The sequence below is a fragment of the Oncorhynchus tshawytscha genome, linkage group LG06 (genome assembly GCF_018296145.1).
Source record: "Oncorhynchus tshawytscha isolate Ot180627B linkage group LG06, Otsh_v2.0, whole genome shotgun sequence".
NCBI lineage: Eukaryota > Metazoa > Chordata > Actinopteri > Salmoniformes > Salmonidae > Oncorhynchus > Oncorhynchus tshawytscha.
Window position 1 is genome coordinate 54834448 of NC_056434.1, and position 15631 is coordinate 54850078.

At 42.0% G+C, this 15631-nt stretch overlaps 1 protein-coding gene across 3 annotated transcripts in view; it reads right to left on the reverse strand.

Moving 5' to 3' along the window:
• The window catches only part of LOC112252685 (membrane-associated guanylate kinase, WW and PDZ domain-containing protein 2), a 233779-nt gene that overhangs the window by 64024 nt on the left and 154124 nt on the right, over nucleotides 1-15631 (reverse strand). For all 3 annotated transcript variants that reach the window (XM_024424141.2, XM_024424140.2, XM_024424142.2), the window contains exons 7-8: nucleotides 1888-1945; nucleotides 962-1083 (exon numbers count right to left, since the gene is read on the reverse strand). In XM_024424141.2, coding sequence (XP_024279909.1) covers nucleotides 962-1083; nucleotides 1888-1945 — 180 coding nt within the window. The remainder of the gene's footprint in view (nucleotides 1-961; nucleotides 1084-1887; nucleotides 1946-15631) is intronic.

Below are 15631 nucleotides of genomic sequence, written 5' to 3' on the forward strand. Positions count from 1 at the left end.
CACTGAGCTGTCTGTCTAAACTACTGGCACACAGCTTGGACACCCATGCATACCCCACAAGCCATGCCACAAGAGGTCTCTTCACAGTCCCCAAGTCCAGAACAGACTAAGGGAGGCACACAGTACTACATAGAGCCATGACTACACGGAACTCTATTCCACATCAAGTAACTGACGCAAGCGGAAAATTAGATTTAAAAAAACAGATTAAAAAACACCTTATGGAACAGCGGGGACTGTAAAGCAACACTCTGCCAACAACGTTTCCACTCCGAGAATGAGAACAATAAATGACTGTAATTCATGCATTAACAGAAATTAATGAAACCAAATGACTGGAATTAAAGGTACATTTACTAGGCCTACTGGTTACATACATTCACGCAATGGAATAATGAAGGTGCAAGTATTTGTGGAGACATCGGAGCACATTCTGGAGAGCGGAGTGCATACATTCTGGAGAGAGACACCCATGTCTTAGCCACACACACCTCCCCTTCTTCTTGTCTCATTATTTTAAATTATACTCAAGACACATTATCTACACACATTTTCGATGCTTTTGCCCGACAGCCGGAACTCAATAATCAGCTAGGCCTATTGCCACATGTGCTGCACAAATAGCTGGCTTCCCAAATAAGCATAGGCCTATGCACTTGTGAATCCACAACAACAACAAAATAAATGATCCTGTGTGGTTAAGTCAAGCTCTCTAGTAAAGTATTTTGAATAGTTTTTTGGACAGTAAAATATCAATGAGACGCTCATGTCTCCGCCCTATCAATGTGAGTCATTGTCCCAAAGGCAAGAATGAAGGCGACAAGCTTAGGTCTGCATATTATGCCCATAGAAGCGCAGTGGGTTTATTCAGGACAGACTTTGGCAAGAGTGAGCCCTCTCGCTCCGCTCTGTCTTATTATATGTAGCCCATGTGTCTGATGCTGTGAGGGTATTGTTGTACCTCTGTATATAGTAGGTAAAGGCAGAGCTGACAGTCCCTGGTTCTGCATCTGCTGCTGCTGCTCCAGTCGTCTCTTGGCCTCCAGGACAGGGTTCTCAAACTGAGTCCTTCTGTTGATGTGGCTGCAGGGAACAGGACTATGACAGTGAAATCCAGCAGCATCAGTGTGTTTTGTGTTCCCTTCTCCACAGCAGAAATATAACCATTGTTTTAGTCAGTGTGTATGTTCCAGGCTGATTACATTGCACTGTTTGTATGGGCATCATCAGATTGCTACAACATAATGATGTGGTTAGTTTATATGTTCAACACCGAACCATGCGTTGTGAGATTTGGCAGGCGTCTGCAATGTAGTCATTGATACTTGGGTGAGAACACACATTTAATTTGAAATTGGTGAATGTAGTTTAAATAGAAATCAGTGCATGATTGAGGTGAAAGTGTTGTCAGGATTTTGTCCTAAATCTGTGGCTAACAAAGATGTTGTGGGCAGTGAAAAAAATCTGTATTTCAAATGGTACTGTACGCAAACACATTACCTAGTAGCCAACCAGCTTGCGCCAATCCCATTTAATTACAGTAAAATACTATAAAATACAATGTATTTCCTTCATTACGATTATAGTAACGTTGACTTTTTTACACTAGAATACAGTAAATGTTACAGTATTGTGTCATTGCTAGGATATTACAGTAACTTACAGACAGCTAGTGGCAAATAACATACTGTGGATATTACAGTAACCCCTTTACGGTGTAAACAATGAAGACAGATTTGACTTTTCTTAGAACAGCATTTGTTGAATGTTCTTTGAATGTCTGTTGCATGTTAATAATGCTAATGTTAGACCGAAACCTGATTAGAACTTAATGAGAATGTTAGCTAATATCCTGGGAATGTTTTTTGTTTTGAAGGGAGGACTTACTCTACGTAATAATTGCCATAGATAGGGTCATCGATCTTCTCCCAGCCATACGGCAGTTCTGGACAGAAAAAAGGAAAAAAGAAAGAACGATTTGGCAGGAATATGATCACATCCAAGAAGGACCCTTTTCCAGGTGCTGGACTAAGCGATTAGTTCAATGAAAACAAAACAAATCTGTATACTGTTAAAGTGATATTTTACTAGCCTGACACACAACTGGGTCTTCGTCGGGAAAAAGAGTAACATCACAACAAAGACATTGATACATACTAGGGTTGCAGGAGAACACATAAAAGGTGTCGGATCTTAATAAAATCCCCTTAGAGTCAATTGACCCACCTGTGTGAATGCTGAATAGCCACTTTAAATAATGTTTACATACCCTACATTACTCATCTCATGTACTCTATACCATCTACTGCATCTTGCCTATGCCATTCGGCCATCGCTCATCCATATATTTTTATGTACATATTCTTATTAATTCCTTTACACTTGCGTGTATAAGGTAGTTGTTGTGAAATTGTTAGAATACTTGTTAGATATTACTGCATGGTCGGAACTAAAAGCACAAGCATTTCGCTACACTCACATTAACATCTGCTAACCATGTGTAAGTGACAAATAAAATTTGATTTGAAAAGCTCCCTGTGTGTTAATGCTAGCGAATTAGTGTTTATTGTAGTGGCTACATATCAATACCCTTCTTCCATTGACATAAAGTTTGCACTTATTCCATAACATGGGACATAACAGGCTGTGAAAACAGCCTTTTTCAACACAAGAGAGGATCCGGACAAGAAAATCGTCATGAAATCGTCTGTAAAACCCAAACCGTGTGAGCTACAAACTAATAAGTCACTACCATCGAAAGATGTTAATATTACATTGATATTGCGATCTAGGGGCTTAGAGCCTTAGAAATACAGGGTTAATTTGACCTATTTTTGGCCAGGATGATTTTCCTAATGCAACAGGACGATTTGAATGACTATTGAATATGTAGAATCTCGTAGGCTATACAATATGCAGTACAATACCTAGGGCTATGGCTTGGGAAAAGCTCTGCAAACCAATTGACTTTATTCCATCAAGTATCATCAAGTATTCTCACAGCTTGCTAGAGCATTGTGAACTGTCATAGTGCAGTGGTCTGAGCAGCACGCTTCGGCTCCAAGCATCACGATGTGCGCAATCATTTTGATACTTTGCATGAATGGAAACTAATGTTGGTGTAGCCTACTGGTGTTATTTTATTTGTTTCCAATTCATGTTATCCCATGAAATAAAACTGTCTTTAAAATAAATGGAGAGGCTGTGGATCCAACTTTTCAGGATTTTTAGTTCGCTGGATCTTTAGTCTGCACATGTACGGGTCATGTTCTACGCATTTGTAAACAGAGATCAGGCTACTCAGGTGAATGGTGCTTGCTTAATACAGTTAGATCAAAGCTGAATCCATGTCTGCGAGATCACATAATGATCACAGTATTCTACATAACCAAATATAATAGCATAGTAGTATACCACTGCATTTTTCTCTCATTTGGCCAAAATTCAACAGCGCCACTAGGCAAAATATACAGGTAGGCTATGCTACAGTTGGTTAAAACCACCTGCACTAAAATTCACACACTGTAGGCTGCATCATTCAAAACCACACTGCAGGCTACTTTGAAACAACACTATAACTCAAGAACCTCTAAATGCATACCCCCATGAAACAGATTGAGATCAAATGGTTACTATGCAGATGCTACATTGATGTTTCACTGGTAAAACTTGAAGAATTATCATTCACGATTGAATGTGGTGGGTTTTTTGCCATACAGTAACGTTATACTGTGCTACTATATTATATTTGGTTCTGTTAGGTAGAATAGTGTGATCATGATTCAGTTTGACCTAACTTTATCAAACAAGCACCATTCATCTGAGTAGCCAGTTCTCTACGCTTAGAGAACATACCAGATTTCCACGAATGTTTGTAAAATTCGCGGATGGCGGCGGGCTGTGCAATGGGGCCAGATCTTCCGGGAAGTCATCGAACGAAGTCGCTCGGACATTCGGTTTCCGTTTTATAAGATGTTCAAATTTTATGTCATTTTTCCCCTGTTCCAGTAAATTCCAGCAGATGGCGAATGGAATCTTATTGCAAATGTACAAAACATCACCAATCACGACGTGGCCTCTCGCACACACACACACATAAAGGATGGAGTGACACAGTGCGGGGCTAAAAGACACACAGAGCCTGCAATGGCATTACCATAATCTCTAGGCTGTGCCGAGTTCAACAAGATGCCCCGCTTGACCGTAGCTTGTTCGGTCTGAGCGCAGCGACCATGAAAAAAAAGTAGGTGCATAATGAGGCCTGGCCCTAAATTGCAGGTGCTTTGCGGGAAAAAATTGCGGGAGAACCGTTAGGGTCAGAAGCACAATTTGACCTTGGGAACGTTCCTGAGGTCCTCCCGATCTGTGCAAGCCTAATCTTGATCATGTGGTATTAACCCTTAACAGTGAAAATAAGGTGTTTACATCAAACCGTTTACAATGACTTTTCTCCACATAGGAATACATTGCCTGCTCCCCAAAATTCTACCTGAAGCCTATGTGGGTTATGAATGTCTCATGAACCTGATGACTATCCATCAGGCCATTATGAGGTCTACCTGTGTTGATTCTAAGCTTCCTGGAGCAACCGGAAGTGGTTAAATTCACCCTAAAGATGTTTTGATATACCAAACCTGCAGTTTGTGAGAATTAGTGCATTCAACTCTGTGTAAATCAGTCAGTTATTTACGTAAAGACTTAAAACTCAGGATTCTGTGAAAGCCTACCCAAATGAGGATATGCGTTTACTTTTAGCTTCCTGTGTCAACCGGAAGAGCCTTAAATATGGGTCAAAGGGGCTGTTTCGAAGGGTTAAAAAAGTAAGATATTTCCAAAACTTAAAATGTGTGATTAGGCAACCCTCATGAACTGTAAATCAGTAATTTCTCCCATCAGATTTCCAAGAAAAACTAACACACACACAGCAAGGATGGAATGACATAGTGTGGGGCTTAGAGACACACAGAGCTTGCAATAGTTACCTTTGTTCAAACTATCAAAGAACCATCAGACCTAGACCTCTGAAACTTTAGAAACCTGTTATAGAGCTCAAGTCGATAGTGCATGGTGAGTTGTGGCTCTAGAAGGTCTTCAGACCGAGAAACAGCTTCGTACATTTGTAATAACTTCAATTCATTTCGACCATTACGAAAATGATGATTTTTAGAAAAGTCCCAGAGTCGCAAAGACTCGGTGCATTGAAACCGCCTTGGCCCATAGAGACGGACCCCAACGTATATGTCTGATAGCTCATTCAAGGACCCCGTAGCAATGCCCACAAAAAGTGGATTTTCAGCACCAATTAAGGTCGCTGCTCGGGCTCCAAATGATCAAACGAGCCGAAACTTGCGATTCGAGGTCGCCTCAGCTAGGCCTACACGTAATGTCAGAACTGGACCCGCAGCTAGATAGTAACTATGTGTTATATGTTTTTATTGTGGTTTAACCTGTTTGGGGTAGGGGCAGCATTTTCACTTTTGGATAAATAGCATGCCCAAACTGAACTGCCTCCTACTCTCTCCCAGATCCTAATACATGCATATGATTATTAGTATTGGATAGAACACTGACGTTTCTAAAACTGTTTGAATCATGTCTGTGAGTATAACATAACTTATTTAGCAGGCAAAACCCTGAGGACAAACCATTCAGATTTTTTATTTTTTTCAATATGTTTTCATTGTTAATCCAGAATTCTAATCGACTTTCCTGCAGTTCCTACCGCTTCCACTGGATGTCACCAGTTTGTAGAAATTGGTTGAGGTTTTTCCTTTGTGTAATGAAGTACCATAGCTCAGAACGAACATCACTTCATGTGTACCTTTTGATAGAGGCGCGTAACCAGAAAAGTAGCGTCAGTTTGTTTTGTTCCTGTATTGAACACAGATCATCCCGTCTTCAATTTGATCGATTATATACATTTAGAAATAGCTAAAGTTGTATTACAAAAGTAGTTTGAAATGTTTTGTTAAAGTTCACAGGTAACTTTTGCGATATTTTGTAGTAAGTTGGAAGCGGTGTTTTTCTGGGCCAAATAAATGGACATTTTGGATATATATATCAACGGAATTAATCGAACAAAAGGACCATTTGTGTTGTTTATGGGACAGCTTGAGAGGAGAGCTTGTCGTAACAATCCTATAATACATAGCACAGTCCGAATCTGGAAGCAAATTAAAGTCCACTTTGAGCTCAGACCAATGTCATTCATGCTCCTTGTCGCCAGGAATCCCTCCTTTGCCCCTTCTAACCTTGATAACACCTTTGAGCGATGGGGAGAGTTGGGGATAAGTACCATAGGGGATTTATACATAGAAGGGACCTTTGCTTCCTTTGAGCTACTGAGGGAAACTTATAATCTTCCCAGAAGTAATTTTTTCAGATACCTACAAATTAGAGACTACGTTAGAAAACACCTCCCAACATTTGGGAATGCTAAACCTTCCATGTTTGACGGATGCATAAAGATATGCCCCACCTCAGATAAAAGCATCATATAGACGCGATATCAGTTTCAATCTGTTAGCACACCTTCTACTGATGCCATCAAGGCAAAATGGGAAGAAGAACTAGGGACTGACATCTCAGTGGCAGACTGGGAAGAGAGCTTGGAGTATATCCACACATGCTCCATTAATTCCAGACATCGTCTCATACAATTCAAAGGTATTACACAGATTACACTATTCCAAAACTAAACTGCATAGGATATTTCCTGACACATCCCCTACATGTGATAAATGTCAGGCTACGCAGGGTACACTACTCCACTGCTTTGCCCTATGCTCTAGCTTGCATGGTTATTGGTGTGGAATTTTTAGGATCCTCTCTGAAGTTTTGGAGACTTCAATAGATCCAGACCCGCTTCTGATAATCCTGGGAGTATCTGAGTCCCTAAACGGATTAACCAACCCCCAAAAACAACTAATCTCGTATGGTCTCATCTCGGCAAAAAAACTAATCTTGTTGTTTTGGAAAAGGAGGGGAGTGCCCTCTACCAAATTATGGCTCAGTGAATTGGCAAACACTGTACACTTAGAAAGAATTAGATATATTCTGAACAATAAATTATCAACATTTGATAAAATCTGGCAGCCTTTCCTCTCCTACTTGGACGAGTCGGCGCTGTGAATTTGTACTTATTAACACACTCTCAATTGTAATATTTTAATCTACCTTTGGGCAGCGTGTGCTGGCCCTACCACCCGAGCAGTTGGGAGGGGGGGGGGAAATAGGGGATGGGGGGGGTAGGGGGGACATCTTCCCTCTTTCTTTCTACGTGTCCTTGTTTTGTATGTCGTGTTTTGTATTATTTGTTCTGCACCCAGAACTCTGGGTCTTGTTGTTCCTGTATGCTCTTTTATGTTTAGATAAGAATTGTATACCTGTCATGTATACACCATTCTTGTGTGTGTTTAATAAAAATATTTGAAACAGAAATATAACATGATACCAAACCCATTCGCAGGGTTGGTTAACTCGAGGTCCCGCTTGTCTCCACAAAGTTTGGTAAATCCGCCTTTAGTTTTAACGCACCACAGTTACCTTACAAAACAAATGGATTCCCTAGTGCCGATAAGGCATTCTAAAAGTCTGTTGTTAAATGAGTTCACTGCAGTGTGCAATCGTTTCAAAGGACTATTATAACTTGTTGTAATAACCTTGTCATGTGTTTATAGCTGTCTTGTAGTTTCTCTTTATCTTTCGTTGTTTGTTGAAGGAATTTTTGTCCTCAGGGCACCATTGCAAATGAGACATTGGTCTCAAATAGGCTCACCTGATTCAATTAAAGTAAATACAATTGGGAAAAAAAAAAAGAAGCTTGTCAAAGGCATGATTTATTTTATTTCTGCGTTTTGTGTCGCGCCGGCAGAGTTGAAATATGCTACTCTCTCATTGTTTACTGTTGTGCCATCATTAGATAATAGCATCTTATGCTTTTGCCGAAAAGCCTTTTTGAAATCTGACATGTTGGCTGGATTCACAACGAGTGTAGCTTTAATCTGCTGTGTAATTTAATGAGTTGGATTTTCATAGAAATGTATTTGAATTTGACGCTCTGCATTTTCCCTGGCTATTGGCCATGTGGGATGCAAGTGTCCCGCCTACCCCAGAGAGGTTAAACAGAAGGCGCTGTGAATTTTGGGCCTGCTCTAAAATATGTGATAGTTGGCTTCTAAAAGAGTTTGAAAAAGTGGGTGTGGTGTCAGTTTGTATCAGTTTGATGTCAGAATGATATCTAATTGACTGATGGACGGTGACTTGCTGGCTGACTTTTGTCCATTTGCAATATGTTTAAACAGTGAAAGACCATCACCAAATTGACATTCTGAAATCAACACCAACGAGCGATGGAGAGGAACCAGAATCACTATCCAGCCATCCCGAGTTTTTCGGGCCAGTCAATTTTGCATTTCTGCAGTATTTTTGAGCATGTCAAATTTGTGATGGTAAATGCCCATTGAAACATATTGCAAATGGACAGCCGTGCACCTGGTGATTGGAATATGTTATCAGAAGCACATTTTTATAGTGCTATATATCATTTGGGCAGTATAAATACCATGTGGACATGGTTCACTGACTTTTGGGTTTGTAAACCGACTTCCTATGATGGTACATGGCAAATGGACATAACATCCTGATTTGGCACTTTCAATACTTTCATATTGCATTTGGACATTTCTTATGGCATTTGATAATGGTTCACTGACTTCTGACTTTGACCTCCTATGAAATCATATTGCAAATGGACAAAATATAGGCCTTATGCACAATTTTAAAATTATGACAATAAAATATGACAAAAGTATGTTCATACAGTTCTTATACATGTGTAATTGACAAAATAAATTGAAAAGATTTCAAAAAAATGGTCCAGAAAGAAGTTGGAAGAAGTTTTTGGAGAAAAAAAAATCATATTTTCCAAATTTTACTCTTGGGTCTTGACTTGTGTTACATTAGCAATAAGAGAATTTACCGTTGAGCCATCTCAAATCAAATCCAATTTTATTTGTCACATACACATGGTTAGCAGATGTTAATGTGAGTGTAGCAAAATGCTTGTGCTTCTAGTTCAGACAATGCAGTAATAACCAACGAGTAATCTAACTAACAATTCCAAAACTGCTACCTTATATACACAAGTGAAAGGGATAAAGAATATGTACATAAAGATATATGAATGAGTGATGTTACAGAGCGGCATAGGCAAGATGCAGTAGATGGTATCGAGTACAGTATATACATATGAGATGAGTATGTAAACAAAGTGGCATAGTTCAAAGTGGCTAGTGATACATGTATTACATAAAGATGCAGTAGATGATATAGAGTACAGTATATACGTAGACATATGAGATGAATAATGTAGGGTGTGTAAACATTATATTAAGTAGCATTGTTTAAAGTGGCTAGTGATATATTTTACATCAATTCCCATTATTAAAGTGGCTGGAGTTGAGTCAGTGTGTTGGCAGCAGCCACTCAATGTTAGTGGTGGCTGTTTAACAGTCTGATTTGAGATAGAAGCTGTTTTTCAGTCTCTCGGTCCCAGCTTTGATGCACCTGTACTGACCTTGCCTTCTGGATGATAGCGGGGTGAACAGGCAGTGGCTCGGGTGGTTGTTGTCCTTGATGATCTTTATGGCCTTCCTGTGACATCGGGTGGTGTAGGTGTCCTGGAGGGCAGGTAGTGATGCGTTGTGCAGACCTCACTACCCTCTGGAGAGCCTTACGGTTGTGGGTGGAGCAGTTGCCATACCAGGCGGTGATACAGCCCAACAGGATGCTCTCGATTGTGCATCTGTAGAAGTTTGTGAGTGCTTTTGGTGACAGGCCGAATTTCTTCAGCCTCCTGAGGTTGAAGAGGCGCTGCTGCGCCTTCTTCACGATGCTGTCTGTGTGGGTGGACCAATTCAGTGTCTGTAATGTGTACGCCGGGGAACTTAAAACTTACTACCCTCTCCACTACTGTTCCATCGATGTGGATAGGGGGGTGTTCCCTCTGCTGTTTCCTGAAGTCCACAATCATCTCCTTAGTTTTGTTGACGTTGAGTGTGAGGTTATTTTCCTGACACCACACTCCGAGGGCCCTCACCTCCTCCCTGTAGGCCGTCTCGTCGTTGTTGGTAATCAAGCCTACCACTGTTGTGTCGTCCGCAAACTTGATGATTGAGTTGGAAGCGTGCGTGGCCACGCAGTCGTGGGTGAACAGGGAGTACAGGAGAGGGCTCAGAACGCACCCTTGTGGGGCCCCAGTGTTGAGGATCAGCGGGGTGGAGATGTTGTTACCTACCCTCACCACCTGGGGGTGGCCCGTCAGGAAGTCCAGTACCCAGTTGCACAAGGCGGGGTCGAGACCTAGGGTCTCGAGCTTGATGACGAGTTTGGAGGGTACTATGGTGTTAAATGCTGAGCTGTAGTCGATGACCAGCATTCTCACATAGGTATTCCTCTTGTCCAGATGGGTTAGGGCAGTGTGCAGTGTGGTTGAGATTGCATCGTCTGTGGACCTATTGGATTTTTGCTGTGTGACACTTGACATATGGCATTTGCAATCAGTTTTGAATTAAACAACATCTATTTGAGTGGTATTGTACATCGTGTATATGTTTCGTACGGTGCCAATAAGATCCCATTAATTTTTGTCCATTTCAGGCCTATTTGAAGTTCCCATCGTGTGACTATCGAATTAGTATAGCGCCTCACAATCATCACACGCAATCATCATCACACGCACTGATTTCACCAAATCTTTCTTAAAAATAACTTTTCTGGCCCTCCCTTCAAATCTCCATTTCACAGTTTCTCTCATTGAATTAACTCCGACATTGTCCTTTTTGCCTCCATGACTCCACGTTAATGTTTTCTGCCCAATACAAAAATCATTTGGAGATTGGCGTGTATGATCTATTTATTTAAAGAAAAACTTCAATGTAGCCTATAGATATAAATTGGATATGAATTAGGCATTTATTATTTTTTAAGGTGTTTTCTTTCTATTCAAGTCACCCTCCCACCTACCCACCCTTCATCCACACAGTATTTCATGACCCTAAACAAGCCCACCCCGCAGATATAACTGCTGGACTGCGGGTTATGAGTCAACCCGCGCAACACTACTTTGGGACAATTGCAAAACGCCCCAATTGTCAACTGTTTCCTGAAAAGCCTGTTGTGGTACATGGCAATGTAACTGATCTTTCATACTCAGCTCCAGTGCCAACAACTGTGTGTGCCAGGGAGGGCGCAGTGATGTCCAGGCGAAAGAAACTCAAAGGTGTGAGGGGAAGCCCAACTAGCCGCTGCACAAATCTCAGAGACAGAGATGCCCATTATGTGGCAATTCCTCTAGTGGAATACGCCCAGACACCAAGGGGAGACTGCATTCCCAGACAACTGTATGCCTTGGCAATAGCCTCCACTACCCAATGGGAGAAGTGTTGTAGGACAAATGCCTACCTCGAGCAGGGTAGGCAAAGCAAACAAACAGTTGGTCACAACTCCGGAATGGCCATGCAGATGCACAACGTGTTCAGTGGTCGCTGTTCAGTGTGTTCAGTGGCCAAGGTGAGCAACAGGGCCATCTTATAAGAGAGAGTTTTAAGATGCATCGTCTCCAGGGGTTTAAAGTAAACAACCGTGAGCGCATTCAGAACAAGTGCCAAGTCCAACGGGGGAAATGGCTTGGAGCCTGGATGGAGACTGCACCCTCCCTTCATTAAACAATGAACCAGGGTGTGAGCCACAATTGTGGCCTCACAAAGTCGTACAATGCAGGCTGAGATCTCCGCCAAGGAGACCTTAACAGTGGAAAAGTCCTTGCCCTCATAGAGCAAGTTCTGTAGGAAGGAAAGAATGGCAGGGATGAGGTGCCATAAATTGTTTGAGGTGAGGTGGCATAAGGAGGTGCCATAAATCCAGGATGGGGCGTAAATCCCTCGGTTGGGGACCAAGAAATAGCAGCTGAAGAAGCCCTGGTGAGCTTCCTCCATCAGCACCACACGTGTGGCACCCTTGGCTAACAGAGAATGTATCTTGTCTCTGAAGGCTCAGACCACTTTCCCCATGTGCAGTGAACTGCACTATTCCCATGTAGTCTGTACGGTGTGTAGAACCCAGGAGGAGACTGCCACTGTGCCGTGTGAGGAGCATGGGAACAACTTGGGGGCAACTTGTCCCGTGGCTGGAACGAAGTACCTGCCAGGCCTGGTGGCTGGACAAGGTAGCCTGCTAGAGGTTGATTGTTTGGATTGGGAACATTGTGAACCATCATCCTCGGCCCGTTGGCCTGGATGTGATGGGAACTCTTTATTAGAGAGTTCAACTAGGGGAAATCAGGTGTCTATCCGCCTCAACGGGGACTTATGGATCTTGAGGTGGAGGGCTCTTTTGTGACCTGACACATGACTCCCGAAGAGACTCTGGTCGTCAAGGTCAGAGGAGCGAAGCTGGCTCCCAAAGCCCACCTTAAATCAAGGTGTTAAGCCAGGGAAGGCTCCATGAGAACTCCATGTCATAAATATCCAAGTGGGGTAGGCAGTCACAGGAGAAAGTGACTTAATTGGCTCCGCCAAGGAAGCATCCACCAATGACACAGTCTGGGAAGGCTGGTACACATTGTCGGATGAATGTAGAATTTCCCTGTGAGGGGATTCCACCTATCCTAGTGGTAGGCAGGGGAGGCAAAGGATACCCAACCTCGAGTTTGGTGACAGTGTGTCCAAATGCTTTGATTAAAGGGGAGATGATTTATTGACTTCTGCCTTGCCTTGTCACAAACTGAGCAGAGCAGAGACATTCCTCTTTAGGGGCATACTTACCCTCCTGGTCAGAAGAGGCGGTGCCTGATGCCACAATATGCCGTTGCCCTCAATTCCAGATTTTACTAAAATGTCCTTCCCCTGGGAAAGATGGGCGACTTCCGAATTTGTCGGGAGCTTGAGCATAGGGGAAGACTGTATAGCCTCTCTCTCCTCTGGGACTTAATTCTCAACGTAGTCATCCTCAAAGAGTGGTCTACACCGAGGCAAGTAGCACAGAGTTGATGGGAATCAGACAGACATGTAATTCCCGCAATTACGAGGGCAAATGTATCCATGTGTGGATAGCTTGCACTGCTTTTTCTGCACCTTCCATGATGACTTGGCCAGTAAGCCTGTCGACTTCTCGTTTTGACCTGACAGGTGAAAGCAAATTGAATTACCGGAGGGATAGCAAGCTATTTAAATGGCCATCTCCATTGGCCTCTCTTGAAAAAGCCAAACCTTGACCCAGAAAAAAAAAAAAAACTATCAGCCTATATCAAATCTCCCATTCCTCCCCATTTGTTTTTTATAAAGCTGTTGCGCAGCAACTCACTGCCTTCCTGAAAACAAACAATGTATACGAAACTCTTCAGTCTGGTTTTAGAATCCATCATAGCAGTGAGACTATACTTGTGAAGGTGGTAAATTTGGGCCATTTCGCGGGACGTATTGACTGAAATAATCAGATTTGAAGACAACAAGTCATGACATCATTGTGCAACAATGATTTGCCCACTGTTTCGTTGATTGACTGTCTTTTAACCCAATGACCACTGATCGTCTTGAAATCTAGCTGGGTAGGTAGCTAATGAGCTGAGCTAAACGGCAATACGCCATGGGTTGGTCTTGCAACACATAAACATGTAGTAAGCTCCAGCGTAAAGTGAGTCATTCGCTATTGAAGTTTCATACCGGAAGGAGAAAAAACATTACGCACTGCATTGTTTGGTGAATGCGCAGATTCAGCTGTTTATATATCAATCATTATGGCGACTAAGTCAGGGAAAGCTAAATCTAGATAGTCTAGATATACAGATGTACACACAATTTTAGATTAAATTGATTGGGAAGGTGAGACAGAGATTGTTGTAGGACGATTCATTTAGCGATTGTGGAGGAATATTTTTTGAATGGGAGAGGACATCGTTTTGGACTGGTAAGTTCTTATCATGCTAATGCCCTTGTTTGAAATTAATAATATAAAATATTATTTGTGCTTTTTTTATAATTTTAGAAGCAATATATAAACATGTAATGTCATGAAATGTGAGATGCATGTGTCTGTGTCTGCCTCCACCCCAACCCACATGAAATAGCCTATTTGAGGCTGTTGAGGAGAGGGCAGGACCACATCAATGGCCAAAGTGAAATGGAGACAGTAGATACAGCTGATCTGTCGTAATATAGTAAAGACAGTAGATCTAGCTGGTCTGTCATAATATAATAGAGACAGTAGATCTAGCTGAAATGTCATAATATAAAATGAGACAGTAGATCTAGCAGGTCATAATAATATATTCAACCTTATGTTCCCTGTACTCTCTCTATATATCTGTTTATTATAGATGTTGATACAGGGCTCATATGTGAAACTATTCTAACTGAACATTTTCTTTCACAGTGACTCCAAATGGGAGTCTTATCCGGTGTCCTGTGTGAATTCTCACTCACACACACACACACACCTGGAGTATTTCTCCTGTCTTATCCTGTGTCCTGTGTGAATTTAAGTATGCTCTCTCTAACTCTTTCTTTCATTCTTTCTCTCTCTCTCTCGGAGGACCTGAGGCCTAGGACCATGCCTCAGGACTACCTGGCCTGATGATTCCTTGCTGTCCCCAGTCCACCTGGCCATGCTGCTGCTCCAGTTTCAACTTTTCTGCCTGCGGCTATGGAATCCTGACCTATTCACCGGACGTGCTACCTGTCCCAGACCTGCTGGTTTCCACTCTCTAGAGACAGCAGGAGCGGTAGAGATACTCTGAATGATCGGCTATGAAAAGCCAACTGACATTTACTCCTGAGGTGGTGAACCTGGCTATGTGAGTATTGCAGCTCAATTGTTGACAATTACGATACCTTTTGGAATAAAATTTAAAAAAGTTTTACAAGGAGGATGGGAATCACCCAAATCATTTGGGTTCCTGGATCCTTTCACAGCATTATAAGACTTCGTTGAGACAATGCCTTATCAAAGCCCCAAGCCCAGCTCACCTAATCCCTACCATGTGATGCAGTTGTCATAATACTTAAGCAAATGTACATTATACCAGGGGCATTAGTAGACAATGTAAGTAACCTCATTTATGTCCCTCTCACTGCCCTGAATGCCTCTGCTGATCCTATAGCTGTTGTATGTAGTAACCATGTGCCTATGAACCAAATTTATACTGTTAGCACTGAAGCAGTGTGCCCTAGGATGAAGTCCACTTTGTGCAGCTCACCCCTGCACTGACATAAATAACATGGGCATATGTACTTCTACTAAGCTTCCCAATAAAGCAATAAAGCAATGAAATATAGAAATGCCAACGGTGGAGGTGTTTCTGTTTTATGTTCAGAACTACATTCCTGTAAAGCTTAGGGGATCTCATGTTAAATATGTTTGAAGTAATATGGCTACACGTTCATCTGCCTCACCTAAAGCCCATTCTGGTGGGAAGCTGCTATAGACCACCAAGTGCTAACAGTCAGTATCTGGATAATGTGTGTGAAATGCTTGATAATGTATGTGATATCAACAGAGAGGTATATTTGCTGGGTGATTTAAATATTGACTGGCTTTCATCAAGCTACCCACTCAAGAAAAAGCTTCAAACTGT